The 18,500-nt window shown below is 39.9% G+C and overlaps 1 protein-coding gene across 7 annotated transcripts in view; it reads right to left on the bottom strand.

The window, feature by feature from the left end:
- LOC143028319 (uncharacterized) overlaps positions 1–18,500 on the bottom strand; it is a 30,324-nt gene that overhangs the window by 11,253 nt on the left and 571 nt on the right. Inside the window, exons 1-6 of one of the 7 annotated variants that reach the window (XM_076190242.1) lie at positions 18,338–18,377; positions 11,209–11,327; positions 10,615–10,916; positions 10,328–10,406; positions 5,264–5,457; positions 2,208–2,427 (exon numbers count right to left, since the gene is read on the bottom strand). In XM_076190242.1, the coding sequence (XP_076046357.1) occupies positions 2,208–2,427; positions 5,264–5,457; positions 10,328–10,406; positions 10,615–10,893 (772 nt within the window). In that variant the 5' untranslated portion in view covers positions 10,894–10,916; positions 11,209–11,327; positions 18,338–18,377. Of the gene's footprint in view, positions 1–2,207; positions 2,428–5,263; positions 5,458–10,327; positions 10,407–10,614; positions 10,917–11,208; positions 11,328–18,284; positions 18,385–18,500 lie in introns of those variants that run through there. The other 6 variants (XM_076190243.1, XM_076190241.1, XM_076190240.1 and 3 more) reach the window with 6 other exon arrangements.

Here is an 18,500-nt window from a genome sequence, read left to right as displayed (position 1 = left end):
GGCAAAGGGGTGACTTAGCTAATTTGGAAACCGATATTAAAAAAAAGAAACAACATAAATTGCTGCATTAATGTATTTAAAATTAAAAACATGACTTGTTATAATTTTTACTTACTGGTGTGAGATAAGGCTTTGTTAATTTAATTATTAGGTAAAACTAAAAATAGGTAATTATTTTTACTGAAGTATGAGCAGTAAAAATAAGAGGATGTTGATTTCGGTTTGTGCATTTTATCTGAGAGCGTTGAAAAATAATGGATATCACTGTCACGTCCTGTATATGAAGATAATCAGTGAGATAAAAGATAACAACAGTGGTGGCAGACGTACGAAGTGAGTGACGTTTGTGTAAAGAATAGCAATTTTCAAACAAATATGACTAATTTTATGTGTGCCGTGGTAGACTGCACGTCAGATTCAAGAAAAAATAAGAGAAAGACAAATGTTAATCGTACCGGAAAAATTAAGTCTTCAATGCAAAATTCTATTTTCTATACATTACATGGATTTGCCTATTGCTTGGTGCATTCAAATGAAAGTATATATCAGTATACATTCATTGAAGTCGGTAGAAAATGACAAATTGCTTGGCTTGATACAATTATAGGCTGTTTTATGAATATCATCTGTAATTATAAATAGAGGCTCAAACAATGCTATATGCCGTTTGCAATCATGAAATTAATTGACTTAAATTTCAGACACAATAATGTACAACAATACTATGGGAGGTATTGTAGATATATGGGATAGGAGGAGAGCTGTTAAGAGCCATCAAAAGTTTTTATGAGAGTAGTAGGGCTTGTGTTAGAATCAGAAATGGAGAGATTTAGTGATTTGAGGTAAAGGTGGGACTTCACTAAGGATGTGTTATGTTGCCTTGGCGGTTCATTTTATACACCTCTTGCCCAAAAAAGTATTTTTTTTTCCGGCAAGAATTACAAAATCTGGCGGTGTCTGGTATCAAATCGCTCACTGCGAAAGGTCCCATTGCACCTGGGGGATTTTGAGTCTGTGGCCAGGTCTATTTTGTGTTGGAGTGTATTTAGGGATGAAATGGGTGGGAGTGTTTTTATGCCTTTCCCTTTTTGGCTACCTCCCTTGGAAGGGGGAAAAAGCCTTGGTATATGTATGTATGTATGTACTATTTCAATGATGGATGGTATCCTGAATGCAAGCATACCAGTAAAATTCTTACCTGATATGGCAGGGTTTTTTTCTGAGGGGTTATGTATGGGAGTGTCAGTGGAGTAATGAGTTTGGTGGTCTGTCTTAAACAGCTTGTTTAGTGATCTGACTGTGAATGTGTTTTTGTGTGGCCTTCACACACCGGAAAATAACTGCATTGGCTTGTCTGCACTTAGGTCACTGTCATTGGAACAAGGCCAACACAGAATGGGCCTGGCCACAGATTAGGTCTGCCCCAGATGCAACTACTCCATAGGGGATGTAGACTATCTCATGCTACTATGCCCCATATTGACTATTCCCAGACAACAATACAATATCTCTTTTCTAAGTGAATTATGGTCCTGACTGGAGGCTGCTGGCAGTTTTCTGAAGGCTTTAGGTCTTCTGCAAGAGACACATGGGGCATTCCCTGTTGGTGGAGCTTGAGTGATGTAGTGATACGAGTGTGCAGTATTCTGGGCTTTGGCATAGAACTGTTCCTATTGTTTTCATGTAGTGTTCTATGGGAAGGATTTTGGATTCTGTGTGCAGGTATCCAATTATGGTGGTTTTGGTGCATCCTGTTATTACTCTCAGTGCTTCATTGTGTACCGTTTTTAAGTTGTTTGTGTTTGTCCTGCTCATTGTTGGAAACCATGCTGTGGGAGCATAGTAGAGGGTAATTCTTATGAATTGCTTCAAGATGATTATCAGGGTTTCCTTCTGTTGTCCTAAGTCAGTGTTTGCAATGGATTTTAGTTGGGCTGGTGATTAAATGAAGTAGCCTTGCTGTGAATGTGCTGTGTCTTGCTGCATTACTTTTGACCTAGGGCAATGGGCAAGATGCAAGGATGACCCATCATCCAAGCGGAGCCAAGAAAAGAGGGAGGGAGGAAGAGGTGGTGAATGGGAGTGGAGTGGGTGGGGATGAAATGGGTGGGAGTGAAATTATACCTTTTGACTTGTATGGGGGAAAAAGCCCTTGGTATATGTATGTATTCTTTATATATATATGCAATGCATTAATCAGTACTTACCTGACATATCAAATTCCTTTTCATCTTCCAAACCTTCATCATCTGACTCATCTTCATCAAAGAATTTGTGCTTGTTAGAAGTCTCTTTCAGAACAATTTTTTGGGGCCCTTTAGCTGGACTGGTCTTTTCAACCTTGGCTTTGGATGCCAAATCCTCCTCAACCTTCTCCAGTAGATCACTTGGCAACCTTTTGGAAGCTAACTTTTCAAGTCTTCTGCGCTGGATAAAGGAACATAAATGATACATAAATCTACATGCGGAGTGTCTAAAAAAGGGAGGTACAGTGATGGTGGGCTGGCTGGTGAAGTTGTTTAATGTTTGTCTAAAATAGGGTAGAGTACCGGAGGACTGAAGGAGTGGCTGTATAGTTCCACTTTACAAGGGAAAAGGGGACAAATATGAGTGTAGTAGTTTGAGAAGGATCAGTTTGTTGAGTGTAGTTGGGAAGGCTTATGGGAGGGTTTTGACTGAAAGGATTAGGAGAAGAACAGAAGGAGTAATTGGTGAGGAACAGTGTGGGTTTAGGACAGGTAGGGGTTGTGTGGATCAGATTTTTGTGGTAAGGCAATTATGTGAGAAAGCTTTAGGAAATGGTATGGATGTTTTTAGGCCTTTATGGATTTGGAAAATGCTTATGACAGGGTAGACAGGAAGGCACTTTGGGAGGTACATACATACATATACCAAAGGCTCTTTCCCCCTTACATGGGAGGTAGCCAAAAAACAAAGGCATAAAAACCCTTCCCTCCCATTCCATCCCTAATACACTCCACTCCCCTCCACCCTCTACCCTCCCTATTATCTTGGCACCTCCTGGATGACAGGTCATCCCTGCATCTTGCCCACTGCCCTGGGTCAAAAGCAGTGTTGCAAGACACAGCACATCCAGCAGAATGCTGAAGAGGACGACAGATAGTAGTTGAAATATACGGATCTCCTGTGCTTCTGATATTATTTCTCCGATAGTGGGTTTAAAGTGTATATCAGCTGCATGCTACTGAGCAGCCTTTAACACCACAATAACATGCAGCCAATACCCCAGACAGGGGTAAAGAAAATGGAGAAAAAAATGAGAGATAAGCCAGTTGTTATTTGCTGACAACATTGCGCTTCTAGCAGGGTCAGAGGAGGGATTAAGGAAGTTAGTGACAGAGTTTGGGAAGGTGTGCAAAAGGAAATTTAAGATAAATGTGGGTAAAAATAAGGTGATGAGATATACAAGGGGAGAAAGTAGTAGTAGACTGAAAGTGAGTATTAAGGGAAAAAGACTGGTGGAAGTGGATAGCTTTGGATATTTAGGTGTGAATATGGTGGGAAAGGCAGGAATGGAGGTGGAATGTAGATTGAGAGAAGAAAATAAATGCCTTGGGAGATTAAAAGTGTAATGAGAAATAGACATTTGGGAATGGATATTAAGAGGAGATTGTATTTACCTAGTTGTATTATACGGGAAGGGAGCTATGCTCGTGGTGACTTGTCTTTGCATCTCTCAGCATCAAGTTTTTTCTTAAAATCTTGTATAGTGTTTGCACACACTGTTTCGTTGTCTAATTTATTCCATGTATCTATCACTCTGTGTGGGAAGCTGTTCCTTTTTAAATTTCTTCTGTAACTATCTTTTTTTAGTTTCTTTTTGTGTCCTCTCATTTTACTGTTGTCCCATATTAACAAGTCATGAAGGAGTGATTGTGCCAACAGCACCGTATGGGGCAGAAACATGGAACAAAAGAGAGGAAGAGTCTGAATGTGTTTGAGATGAGGTGCCAGAAAAGTATGACAGGGGTTACTAGGCTGGATAGAGAGAGAAATGAGGAGGTGAGGAGGAGAATGGGGGTGGAAAGGGAGTTGGGAAATAGGGTGGATGAAAGAATATTGGGATGATTTGGACACATGGAAAGAATAAGTGAAGAAAGATTAGTAAAAGAGGTGGAAGGCAGAGTTAGAAGGAGTAAACATGAGGGGCGACCAAGGATGAGATGGATAGATGGGGTAAAAGGAGCATTGGGAAAGAAGGGAATGTCTGTTGAGGAAGGAAGGGAGAAGACAGAAGAGAGGGGTGAGTGCAGAATGATTGTGTTTGGATGATACTGTGATGCATGAAAGAGAGTAGGTAGGGGATGGGGGGAGAAGGAGTATGTGTGAAAGATATTTTGACGCAGCCTGAAGGGATTTTTCCCAGTCTCCTTTTTTTCTGCATGAGGGGATGGAGATGGGGGGGTATTGCCAATTAAATGAAGCGGCCTTACTGTGGATGTGCTGTATCTCGCTACATTGCTTCTGACCTAGGGCAGTGGGCAAGGTGCAGGGATGACCTATCATCCAGGAGCCAAGATAAGAGGGGGGAGGGGTAAGTGGGAGTGGAATATGTGGGATGGAATGGGTGGGAGTGGATTTTGTCTTTGGTTTTTTTTTGGCTAACTCCCTTCCAAGGGGGAAATGGCCAATGGTATACTCGTATGTAGATACACCTACTAAAAGGCCTTTTACCCCTAATACAGGGTGACTAAAGTCAAAGCACAGCACACCCATCCTACACCCATTTGTTGTCCCTCCCATCTTTGCAACTCATGGATAAGAGTTCATGCCGCCACCCCTCCCCATCACGACCACCACACTAACCTGGTGAGAAGCAATGCAGTAAGACAGCATTTCCACAAGAATGCCTGACAGCTAGATCTAGTTTAACCCCACTGCTTCATTACATGGTAACACCCCCTTGCCCCCCGCCTTCATCATTGTGTGGAGCCTGTAAGAGGTGATATGGCACAGGAAGAAGATTGTGCTGAAACCTTGTATGCATCAGGATATTGGATACCCCTGATCATCCACACCATTTCCCCACCTCTACCTGGAGGTGAAACCCCAAGGGCCTGGTACATGGTCTCCAGAACAGGCCCAGACACTCACTCCCCTATGACCTTTCTTCACCACTTTTATCTATTTTTTCACAAAAGGAGTCAGTACATCAGTACCTGCCCTTCCACATCTTCAAAATTCAAACTCCAAATATCAACTTTAAACTTATACTAGCAAATAGCTTAATCCTTCATACTACCTTATCATTCTTTTGTATCTTGTTTCTTTCATGCTGTTTCTTCCTTTTCTCTCTGACTTTATTTTTAACCCTCTGCACTTCTTCCAGAGTTATCTTCTCTAGCCTGGCAGCATCCACCTTGCTCTTGGATATAGTTGCTTCCTCTGGCACAGCATCAGAATCTTCAGATTCAGCTTCTTCTGTCTGCTTTTGTACTGCAAATTGTAAAAATAAATGCAATTAATGTATAATAAAATATTGGAGAAATCAGGGCAAGTAAATGAATCACAATGGGACACAGATGGCTATTAAGCCAAAAGATAAGGATCTAACTTTCTCATAAGTCCCCTTCACTCTCATTCACTCATAATATAAGTTCTGTGTCACGTGCATTCACCTAGTGTAACTGGGTAAGAGTAGTGTGGGTTTAGGAATGGAGGAGGGTGCATAGATAAAAATCTTGCAGTAACAGATATGCAAGAAGGTTTTGATAAAGGGTAAAAATGTATTTTGGACTTTCATGAATTGGGATGGTTTGGACACACTGAAAGAATGAGTGAAGAAAGATTAGTAAAAGAGGTGTGGAAGGCAGAGGTAGAAGGAGTGAACATGAGGGGTCAACCTAGGATGAGATGGATGGATGGGGGAAAAAGGGCATTGGGAAAGAGGGGAATGTCTGTTGAGGAAGGGTGGGAGAGGACAGAAGATAGGGTGACTGGAGAATGGTTGTGTATGGATGATGCTGTGATGTATGAGGGGGAGTGGGTGGGGGATGGGGGAGTGGGGGTGAGGGAGTATGTATGAGAAATAAATTGACACAGCCCAAAGGGATTTCTCCCTGTCTTCTCCTTTTCTACATGAGGGGACGGAGAGGGGGTCGCCAATTTAATGAAGCACCTTTGCTGTGGATGTGCTGTGTCTTGTGGCACTGCTTCTGACCCAGGGCAGTGGACAAGATGCTGGGATCACCCGTCATCCAGGAGGTGCCAAGATAAGAGGGAGGGAAGGGGGTAGAGGGAAGTGGAGTATGTAGGGAATGGAATGGGTAGGAGTGGTTTCTATGTCTTTGTTTTTTTGGTTACCTCCCTTGTAAGGGGGAAAAAGCCTTTGATATATGTATGTACCAGTATGTATGTATGAATTTGGATTAGGTGTTTGACAGGGTTGACAGAGGAGTGTTATGGGATGTGTTCCAGATGTGTGGGACAGGAGGATGTCTATTGAATATGATCTAAAGTTTTTACATTAGTAGAGCTTGCATGTGGGTAGAGAATGGAGAGTGGTTGGTTTGAGGTGAAGGCACCAGAGATGTGTAATGTCACCATGGTTGTTCATGAATGGGGTGGTGAGGGAGGTAAATGTGATGGTTCTAGGCATGGGTTTGGAGATAGTATATCTGTTGTGGAAGGGAGAAGTCAGAAGATAAAGGTGAGTGGATGGAGAATGGTTGTGTATGGATGCTGGTCGCTGATTAAATTAATTGGCCTAGCTGCATTGCTCCTGACCCTCAGAAGTGGGTGAGATATAGGTATGACCTGTCATCCAGGAGGAGCCAAGAAAAGAGGGAGAGGAGTGGTGAATGGGAGTGGTGTACAGGGTGTTCAGGATAAATTTGACACTTTTTCGGAAAGAAAAAAGAAAAAGAAGAAGAAGAAGAAGAAGAAGAAGAAGAAGAAGAAGAAGAAGAAGAAGAAGAAGAAGAAGAAGAAGAAGAAGAAGAAGAAGAAGAAGAAGAAGAAGAAGAAGAAGAAGAAGAAGAAGAAGAAGAAGAAGAAGAAGAAGAAGAAGAAGAAGAAGAAGGGAAAAAAAAAAAAAAAAGTCATATCTTGGCCAAAAATTGAATGTATTCTCAAAATTCAAAGCACATCTCTTAGAGAATCTTTTGCCAAATATAGCTCACTCAAATAAGCTAGACTGAGCCTCCACCACAGCCTCCAGGTGGGATCTGAACCTGGAGCACGTGGCCCTCACGGTGTTCTTTGAAAGACGCCTAACACTAGATTGATCCTGGCAATCAGCTCATTCTTGGTATTGCAGGCAGTGCAATTGGTGTCTTTTTCAACTACGCCCCACACATAATAGCCCATGGGGTTGCAATCAGGCGAGCTGATGGCCGGATGTTGGGACTGGTGAAGTCGTAGAAGTTCTCAGACAGCCACTTCTGGGTTTTCCCGGCAGTGTGACATGGAGCTGAATCCTGCTGCCACACCTATGGTCTTTCTGCAGCCAGACTCTCCACCCAGCACTTGACAACAGTGGACAGCAAGTCAGTATAGCCATCTAAAGTGAGTTTGAGTCCCTCTTCAAAGATGTGGGTCGGCATGACATGGCCTTTGCTGGAAACATACCCAAAGACCATCACAGTTTGAGGGTACTTGGTCTTCATGAAGCATGGGACTTTTTACGGACTGTAGGCTAGCCACCTGTTGTTCTGCACATTTTGCAACTGGTCCTGGCAGAAGTTCTTCTCGTCTGAGAAGGACCAGAGCATCCCCGGCTTGACTGGGTGTTTGACTTTGTTGAGAAGTTTCTTGGCTTTTATAAGGCAGTTCTCTTGGACTTTGGTGGTGAGTAGTTGGCCCTTGCACCTCTTGTATGTGGAGTAACGAAGATCCTTGTTCAGCACTTTCTTCATAGTCGTCACTCCGATGCCCATCTCTCTTGCAAAGGTCTGCATTGCCTTGCCTGGATCTTGCCACAACTTTTTTTTTGCAGCTTCTTGATGAATTTTGTTGTGTGGACAGAGTCAGAATGCCTGCTATGATACTTCCTGCTAGCCACTGCTTCCACATAGTTGCAATTCTCCAGCCCACATCTCATGGCTTTCACTGTATTCAAGGAGCACTGAGCTGCAGCTAAGATTTCTGAATTTTTTAATCCAGCATGAATTATCATGAAGAGGTCACTCTCTTCTAATATTCCAGTGCTTTCCAGTTGTTCATCCTCTCTAGCTTTCACAACCACCAATAGTACACAGAATCAGCTATCCATTGCATTTCACCACTATCAAATCCTTCAAATGGTTCTGAAATGACAGAAGATAAAATAAATTATCAAATTTATCCCAAACACCCTGTATGTGGGATGAAATGGGTAGGAGTGGATTTATGCCTTTGACTTTGGCTACCTCCCTTGTAAGGGGGAAAATGCTCTTGGTATATGTTTGAATGTATGTATGTATGTATGTATGTATGTATGAGTAGTAGGAATTGAGCCAGTTGATGTTTGCAGATGACAATGTATATGTAGCTGAATTGGATAATATACAAAAGTAGCTAGTGGCAAACTTTTGGGAGAGTATATGAGAGACAAAAGCTGAAAGTAAATGTGAGCAAATATAAGGTGATGAGATGTACAAAGAGTAATGGTGGTGGATTAGAGATGAATTTAAAGAGTAAAAGGCTAGAGGAAGTAGATAACAAAACAATATATCTTTCTTGAATGACTTATGGAGCCACCCTGGGGCTTTTGTCAATTACCTGCAGGCCACAGGTCTTCTGCAAGAGCGATTAGGGGCAATGGACTGACTCTCCCTGTAATACTATCACCAACACTAACTTATACACATAAAACCTCCCTTCCTAACATGATGCCAAAACCCTCTCATATGCAAATTCCCAAACCATAACAGTCAAAGATTGGAACTGCAAAACAACAGCTAAAGAAATTCAAACATGACTCACTGAGCAAAACCAATGACTGACATAAATCAGAATGTGTGTGCTTCACCATGATCTTGGATCATGTGCTGGATCTATGGTTGACACCCATTACCCTCCCAGATGAATGCTCAAACTCATACACTGCCTGATCTATGGGCAATGGTTTGACCTCTCACATGCACATCCACACCTACACAGCTTGATGGTGCAGATGTACCATTCTCAATAGCTAATTCTGTGATCCAAGTTCAAGTCCTGTTCAGGCCTGAAAATTTTTAAGCATTGCTGGATTGCAAACCAGCACTCCCCAATTCTGGTGGGAAAGGAATTGTGTATGCGTGTGTGTGTAAAGTCTCAGGATTACCCATAAATTGAGCCATATGTGAGCTCTGAGCTCTAATATGGGAGGGTATTGGCTCTCAATCATAAGTCCAACATGTGATCCAAGATTGTGGAGAATCACACACACACCAACTCTTTGCCTAAGGGAATGAGTGTGATTTGCAGTGTTGTGATGCTTTTCAGCCCAAGTGAAGACCTAACTTAGGTGTGCTAAGCAACTGGTCCAAGTTGGTACCAATACACCAGTATAACTGGTTCAAAGTATGGTTCTAAGATTTTTGTAAATATATCAAATTAGTTAGGTACTCTACCATTATATGCACCCAACCTATTATATATACATATACCAAAGGCTTTCCCCCTTATGCGGGGGGTAGCCAAAAAGAAAAAGGCACAGAAACCACTCCCACCCATTTCATTTCCCATATATTCCACTCCCCTCCACCCTCCTTCCCATCTTGGCACCTCCTGGATGATGGGTCATCCCTGCATCCTGTCAACTGCCCTGGGTCAGAAGCAGTGTTGCAAGACACAGCACATCTACAGCAAGGCCGCTTCATAAATTCGGCGACCCCCCATGCAGAAAGGAGAAGACGGAGAAATCCCTTCGGACTGCGTCAATTTTTTTTTCTCATACATACTTCCTCACCCTCCATCCCCAACCCACTCCCCCTCATGCATCATAGTCTCATCTATACACAGCCCTTCTCCATTCACCCCAATCTTCTGTCCTCTCCCGTCCTTCCTCTACAGACATTCCTCTCTTTTCCAAATCACCTTTCACCCCATCCATCCATCTCATCCTAGGACGCCCCCTCATATTCACTCCTTCCACCTCCGCCTTCCACACTTCTTTTACCAATCTTTCTTCACTCATTCTTTCCATGTGTCCAAACCATCCTAATACTCTTTCATCAACCCTATTTCCCAGCTTCCTTTCCACCTCTGTTCTCCTCCTCACCTCCTCATTTCTCACTCTATCTAGCCTAGTAACCCCTATCATACTGCTCAGACATTTCATCTCAAACACATTCAGACTTCTCCAACGTATTATACTTAATTAAAATCCCCAAAATCTTACCTTTGTAGACAGGAATTTCCATATTCACAAAATCCTCATCTTCATCAAAAACCACATGCTTCCTGTTTCTGCCAGCGGTCTATTTTAAAGAATGAAATTAGTAACAAGGTAAAATCTTACTCAAAATCCTTAAAAATTAAAGAAAGATATTATATTTTTCACAACATTTGCAAATATACTGTATATCTCATACTTTCCATAGCAAATTAAAAAATGTATGCATTTAAATCCACAACTCTCAAGCAAAGAATTACATCTAAAACATATACCATGCATCTTATTCTTACATCCAAAATTCCTGAAGCTCTAAATTCTTGGGCTTCTTTTGCTTCAACAGCATCTTCAACCTCCTCCCCAGAATCATCTTCAGCACCCTCTTCTTCATCTTCTAAATCATCATCATCATCTTCAGTACCCTCTTCATCATCTTCTAAATCATCACCTTCTTCTGAACTAATATCATCTCCAAATTCATTGTTCTCATCATAATCATCACCACCTCTTAGTTTTTCAGTATCTGAATCACTGTCATATTCTTCATTTGAAATATTCCCTTCTCCCAACATATCTGTTGCTAAATAAGTTAAACCTGAAATTAAATGCAAGGTATCAACTTACACTCTCCCAGTATTCATATTCAATTTACATACTACAAGTGCTTGGGTACCAAGTGCATGGTGACATGCACCCCTATTGACTAAAGTTACATCTCATTCATCTAATAAAGGAATGAAGAAACTACTACATTCTTATTTATCCCCGTTTTGAAAAAAATTATTTAGTACATAAGTCTAAAGAAAGCATCCCAATGTTGTTTTGAAAATGTCAAGAAGATTGGGAATGTTTATTTTCAGGCTGTAACAACTTAACCTACAAAATACTTTATAGTAGAGAAATGCCGTTGTCCTCATTGGCTGTACCTTCTTTATGAGGGTACAGACCACGTGGGTAGGGAGCTTAAAAGTGTGAATCAGATCAAATTTCCTTCCCGTCCCTCAAACTGTCAAGAAAAAATATCCAGGTTGACAATGTTTTTTCTAACAATGATCAATAAATAATTTTGTAAAATACAGGAGCACAATCAATACAGGTAGTCGTCGACTTACGACCGAGTTTGGTTCCGACAGACAGGTCGTAAGTCTATCTGGACGCAAGTCGGTCTATATATATTTACAGTATATATTACCCTTTATATATAATATATATATAGTATATTTAGCATAATGAAATAATCTTAGCATCTTTGAACTATGTTGTATAGTATTTTTAATCTTTTTATAATTTCATCTGATTTTCTTTGAGAAACGTAGCCTAGGCCTAAGCATATTGAATAAAATCCTATCATCTTTGACCTATGATATTTAATACTGTATTTGTTAACCTTTGTATTATTTTACCATCAGACTTTCTTTAGGAAATGTATGCATACTGAATAAAATCTTATTATCTTTGAGCTACGTTGTTTAATATTCATTAACTTTTTATCATTTTCGTTAGGAAACGTAGCCTAGGCCAACGCATACTGAATAAAGTCCTGTCATCTTTGACCTACAAATCCTTTTTAATTGGTTACATTAAAATCATTGTAAAGCAAAATTAGGAAAAAAAAATATATATCGAAACACATTCTTTTCGTTTACGTACTGTACCGAAAATATTGTTATCGACAACAGACTAGGCATATACAAAGTTTACTGTTACATTTTAATAATCGCAAAACATAAAAATATAAAATGCTGTACCGAACATTTTGTCATCGACAACAGACTAGGCATAAAAAATACTGTTACATTTTATTGATTGCAAAACATAAAAATACAAAATGTAAGGCAAAATTAGGATTTTTTCTATTTCAACAAAACACATTCTTTTCGTTTAAGTACTGTACCGAACATATTGTTATCGACAACAAACTAGCCTAGGCATAAAAAGTTTGTTATATTTTATTAATTGCAAAACATACAAAATACAATGCAAAATTAGGAAACATTTTACTTCAAACAAACAAAATGAAAGAATATTTAGCTGGCTGGGATGCTGACGCTGCCGGCAGCCTGCCAAAATTGTCGTACTCGCATCTTGCAGCGTGCGGAGTAATGTACTGCACTGCCAGGCATAACATTGCAATTCTATTACTCTATTAAATGTTAGATATTATTGCACCATCTCGTGGTCGTAAAGTCGATCAGTCGTAAGTCGCATTGGTCATAAGTCGACGACTACCTGTATAGATAAAACTCAACAATAATACATTGACATTTAGAACGATTTGTCAACATTTACAAGGATGACACCAAAACAGTAGTGGAAAATATTGCTTTATATTGGGGAAAATCACATATGTCTGATAATGTTTTGCCCTTAAAAAATAATAGAATTGTAATGGAAAACAAATGTACATGCAAAGCTACTTGGTAAAATTATTCCAACAAACATGGCACCCTTAAGTGCCTGATGTACAAAATTGATTAGATTAATCCACCCCATATCTGAACTGTGATGTCAATGAGTGGGGGGAATAATTTTAAGAGGGATGAAGAGGGGCAACCAGGAAGGCAGGTTACTTGACTGCTGGCCCTTAGGTATAGTAATCTCTCACATATCTGAACTAACTGGGCCACAGGGTGTTTGGATAATGGCAAGAGGGATTATTACATTCTAAAAATCAATATTGCTATGCTTTTCAGTTTCTGACGATATCTTATTTAGTATTTGTTTAAAAATATATATACCTATTCAGAGAAAAACAGAGAAATGGTGGGCATGATTACTATTTAAAATCTTATAAAAATATTTATATACATATATATTTACGTAACCATGTAGTGATAATCTGAAAGATTGCAGATGGAATACACAGTGCAAGGACATTAAGGAGTTGGAAAGAGTCCAGAGATAGCCAAGCTTATGTTAGAACTAAGGGACTTGGATTATGAACAATGATGTGAACAGGTGAGCTAAACTACACTGAAGGAGAGAGAGAGAGAGAATAATAATAATACATATGTACATATACCAACAGCTTTTTCCCCCCTTACAAGGGAGTTAGCCAAAGGCATAAGTCCACTCCCACCAATTTCATCTCCACATACTCCACTCCCATTCACCAGCCCTCCCTCCCTTTTTTCTTGGCTCTTCCTGGATGATGGGTCATCCCTGCATCTCGCCCACTGCCCTGGATCAGAAGTAATGTAGCAAGACAGAGCACATCCACAGCAAGGCCGCTTCACTTAATTGGCGACACCCTTCTCCATCCCCTCATGCAGAAAAAGAGAGGACAGGGAGAAATCCCTTTTGGCTGGATCAAAATATTATTCACATATACTCTCAACCCCCCATCCCCTACTCACTCCCTTCCATGCATCACAATATCATCCATACATAACCGTTCTCTACTCACCCCTATCTCCTACCTTCTCCCTTCCTTCCTCAAAAGCATCTCTCTCTTTCCCAATGCCACTTTTACCCCATTCATCCACCTTGTCCTTGGTCACCCCCTCATGTTCACTCCCTCCACCTCTGCTTTCAACACCTCTTTACTCTTTCATCAACCCTATCTACCAACTCCCTTTCCACCCCCTGCTCTCCTCCCAACCTCCTCATTTCTCACTCTATCCAACCTAGTAACCCCTATCATATTTCTCAGACATTTCATCTCAAATATATTTAGTTTTTTTCTCTCGTATGTTCCATGTTTCAGCCCCATATACCATAGCCACCATAGTTTGGACGTGATAATGCCGACATCATTACTTATGCCATAATTCTTTGCCCTCAATATCCCGAGCGAGCCAGATATTTTTTTAAGTGCTGGCAGTGAGACCATGGTTGGCTGCCACCAGGGCATGTAGTGTTTCCAGGCTCGGTGCTGTTTGAGATTCGACATGGGGAGGATTATGTTTCTGAAGCTCAACACTTTGCCTTCAATTTTATGTAAATTCTCAATGATTTGGTGTCTGTGTTGCTGGCTATGGGTAGTGGATGTGAAATTGAATGGGACAAGATTGTTGCTATAGTGGTCCTGTTTAAGGCAGGGCATTCTGTGATGGAAATCTCTGGAAATAGAGGAGTTACAGTGCGTTCAGTGTAACGCTAGTTGTTATTCTTCAAGGATGGTGGGGGGAGGGCATCACTACCTACCCCATGTCAGTGCTGTGGCAGACCCAGGAAACTCACACCACGCACTCTAAATGTTATTAAGTGTGAGATAGACAAATCTCCTCATAAATTTGCAAACCAAATTAATCAGGAAAACCCTAGGTCATTAGGCGGTGTGTCTTTTCGCACAGTGCAACACTGCTTGCATGAAGACACTGGCATGCAGTGTTTTCAGGGGAGAAGGAAGACCCTCCTTACTAAAGTACAGAAGCATATATGAGTGAATTTTGCAAAGAGATATGGTGAATGGAGCATTGACCAGTGGAGGAAAGTACTCTGGAGTGATGAAAGTACCTTCAATGTGACCAGCAACCAACCTGGTTATGTGTACCACCAGCCTGTTATTTTAGATCCATTTGAAGGATTTAATAGTGGTAAATGCAACAGATAGCTGATTCTATGTACTATTGGTGGGTGTGAGAGCTAGAGAGCATGGATGACTGGAAAGCACTGGAATATTGGAAGAAAGTGACCTCATTATGACGATTTGCACCGGATTAAAAAAATTCAGGAATCTTAGCTGCATCTCAGTGACGCCTGAATACCATGAGATGTGAGCTGGAGAATTGCAATGGAGATGTGGATGCAGAGGCTAGCAGGAAGGACCATAGCAGGCATTCTGACTCTGTCCGCACAACGAAATTCATCAAAAAGCTGCAAAAAAAGGTGTGGCAAGATCCAGGCAAGGCAATGCCGACCTTGGCGAGAGAGATGGGTGTCGGAGTGGCGACTATGAAGAAAGTGTTGAACAAGGATCTTCGCTACTCCTCATACAAGAGGCACAAGGGCTAACTACTCAATGCCAAAGCCCCTTAAAACCTATGTACTCCAAATTTCATTAAAATTGGACCAGTGGTTTAGAGTTTATGTGTATTTCTTTACCAAAATCTTTACAAATTACCACCCTTAAGTCTTGCCTTTTGTTAAAGTCTAGCCAAAAATTTGGAATAAAAAAAAAGTATCTCTCTTATTTTTCAAGCTATTTAAAAAATTTAAAGAGCATTTTGTTTCTAATGAAATGGTCTTTCATATGCAACAAGAATTTAAGGGTTAAACCAAATTTGAAAATTTTGTGCCTGTACTTACATTATATCATAATCATTGTCACTGTATATATAGATACACATGAATCCAAGCGCGGCACCACAATTGCGGATGTACTGTTTACACAGCCATCTTTTGCAGCCGGTTGGAATACATATGCATCAGTTTTAATGCTTGTAGTGTTCAGCAAGTGTATGCCCAGTTCTTCAAAACTTTACAAATTTTGACTAATTTAAGTGCAAATTTTGATATTAGCTTTGGCAAATTAGTTTTTTGAGTAAAAATCTAAAGGCAAGAAACTATATAATATTTAATGTATTGATGGTGTTTATTAGCCTCTATTCTCCTGGATATGAGCAACTTTGAAATCGTTGGAAATAGCGCGGCTGTGCAATCACGATGCTCAGATCTCTACTTGACATATCGAGATTCTCAATACTCTTGTTTGTAGTAGTTGTAGTACATAGTTGTAGAGAGTGTTGTTGACAAATAATACTTACATCGTTCTGGTATGAATTTTAAGATGTTGGACAGGCTATGCTACGCCTATTACATAGTCAGCTATGGCTATGATAGCAAATATATGAAATAACTATTAATAATATGGTCAGTATTCCATGTTGTGGACCAAGTCCATGACCATGAGAAGTAGAGGTCTAGAGACAAGACTTAATTTTCTTCTGGGTTTCATGATAATAGACATGAGCTGTTGAAATAAGGCTGTTTATTCAGATTATCATGATTATAGATAACATGATTAAACAAAATAACTCCTTTGAAAATAAAAATACTTTATTCTTTTTTCTATTTCACTTAGTTGGTATAAAAAAATAATGCACTGATATCAACGTACATTTAAGTTAGGTTTTAGGACAGCTGCAGTACTGACTGGTTAGTGTGCTGAGAGGCAATCTAAGGGTAAGGGCTAAGGCACTTTTTAATGTGATAGTAGAGTTCTTTTAGCTGCGTATACATTACATTGCGCATACATTACATTGATGGAACATGTAACATGAGAGGTGTTATTAAAAATAGTATAATAGGAAGGTCCTACATTGTTTTTGACATGCTCAGATGATTTGTTGACCTATAAAACCTTCATATGCCAAGTTGCATGTCAACTGGGCCAGGGGTTTGAATTTCACAGATAATTATCTCTAAATTGACAATAGTTGCCATGGCAACACGATAGGTGTTAGTAAGAATAGTATAAAAGGAAGGTCTTATATTGTTTTTGACATGCTCAGGGGATTTGTTGACCTATAAAACCTTCACATGCCAAGTTGCATGTCAATTGGGCCAGGGATTTGGATTTTACGGATTATTTCTAAATTAACCACTTCACTCTGGGCCAAAATCTCGCGGGCAGCATTAGCTGCCAGATGTACGATGTTGCGTCATAATAATCGCATCATAAAAAATAGTCACCGCTTATATCGATCGTTCTCTCTTTCACCCGTGAATTTTGATAACCATAGAAAATGTGATGAAGCCAGTTTAGAGAGTATGTCAGTTACGCAGGGACAACTACAATATATATAATCTAGACGCCGATATGGCAGCCTCGCGTATCCACTTGCTCCCCATGCCGCCTACATAGGTGGCACCGTATGGAAGGGGTTAACAATAGTTGCAATGGCAACATGATAGGTGTTAGTAAGAATATTACAAAAGGAAGGTCCTATATTGTTTTTGACATACTCAGGTGATTTCTTGACCCATAAAACCTTCATATACCAAGTTGCATGTCAATTGGGCCAGGGGTTTGGATTTTATGGGTGGTTACCTCTAAATTGACAATAATAATTGTCGAGGCAACATGATAGGTGTTAGTAAAAACAGTATAAAAGGAAGGTCCTGCATTGTTTTTGACAAGCTCAGATAATTTGTTGACCCATAAACCTTCACATGCCAAGTTGCATGTCAAATGGGCCAGGGGTTTGGATTGTTACAGTGTACTGATGATCATGATCATCTCTAAATTGACAACTTAATAGTTGCCATGAAAAGGCAAATTTAGTATGATGGAGATGTTCCACATTGTTTTTGACATGCTCAGGTAATTTGTTGATCCATAAATCCCAAGTATTCCAAATCTTAATAAAATTGGACCAGTGGTTTAGAGTTTATGTGTATTTTATTACCAAAAATCTTCAACGCCCTCCCAAAAGAGTTGAGAGAGAAAACCAAATGCTCGGTGGACATGCACTGGACTGCTTCCTACGGAAGGTGCCAGATGAGCCCCCAGTGCCAGGCTACACCGCCATCAGTAGGTTTTCTTCAAAGACAATACCAGACCAACTGGCCCTTGTAAGGAGGGACAGTAGGACTGGCAGCAGCAGTAGACCACTATGGCTGTGAGGACTGCCCTCGAAACTTCACCAAGTAAGTAAAATCTTTACAAATTACCACCCTTAATTCTAACATTTTTTATTTTGCTTTGCCTTTGACTTTGGTAGTCTAGGCTCTAGCCAAAAATTCAGGAAAAAAATAATTAAAAAATCGCATCTCCCTTATTTTTCAAGCTATTTAAAAAAATGAACAATTATTTTGTTTTTAATGAAATTGTCTTTCATATGCATCAAGAATTTATGGGATATATATATTTTTTTAATTTTGTGCCCGTACCTAGTCCTAGACCTAGTGTATATTTTCATTTCCTTCTGCATGATTCATTAAAATAAGTATTCTCATATTAATGTCCTATGACATATTTTCATTAATACCAATAAGTATTTATATTCAGTATGTATACCGTGTTACAATTTTCACATAATACATAAAATGAAATAATGTCCTGTACGATACCACTTGTACTTTCCAACATGTGTGTTTGTTTACATCACAAATAGGCTGTTATTTTCACTGAATAGTGATTTTAGGCAAAAGTGTAATTTCTTTCTATCCAAAAAACTAATATTGTAAATGTAAAAGAAAAAATAAACTAATAGAATCACACGAAAAATTATCC

Source organism: Oratosquilla oratoria, chromosome 9 (assembly GCF_046742065.1).
Source record: "Oratosquilla oratoria isolate Oo_2021 chromosome 9, ASM4674206v1, whole genome shotgun sequence".
Lineage (NCBI taxonomy): Eukaryota > Metazoa > Arthropoda > Malacostraca > Stomatopoda > Squillidae > Oratosquilla > Oratosquilla oratoria.
The sequence above is the reverse complement of the archived record's forward strand: the minus strand, read 5'-3'. Positions and strand labels throughout refer to the sequence as shown.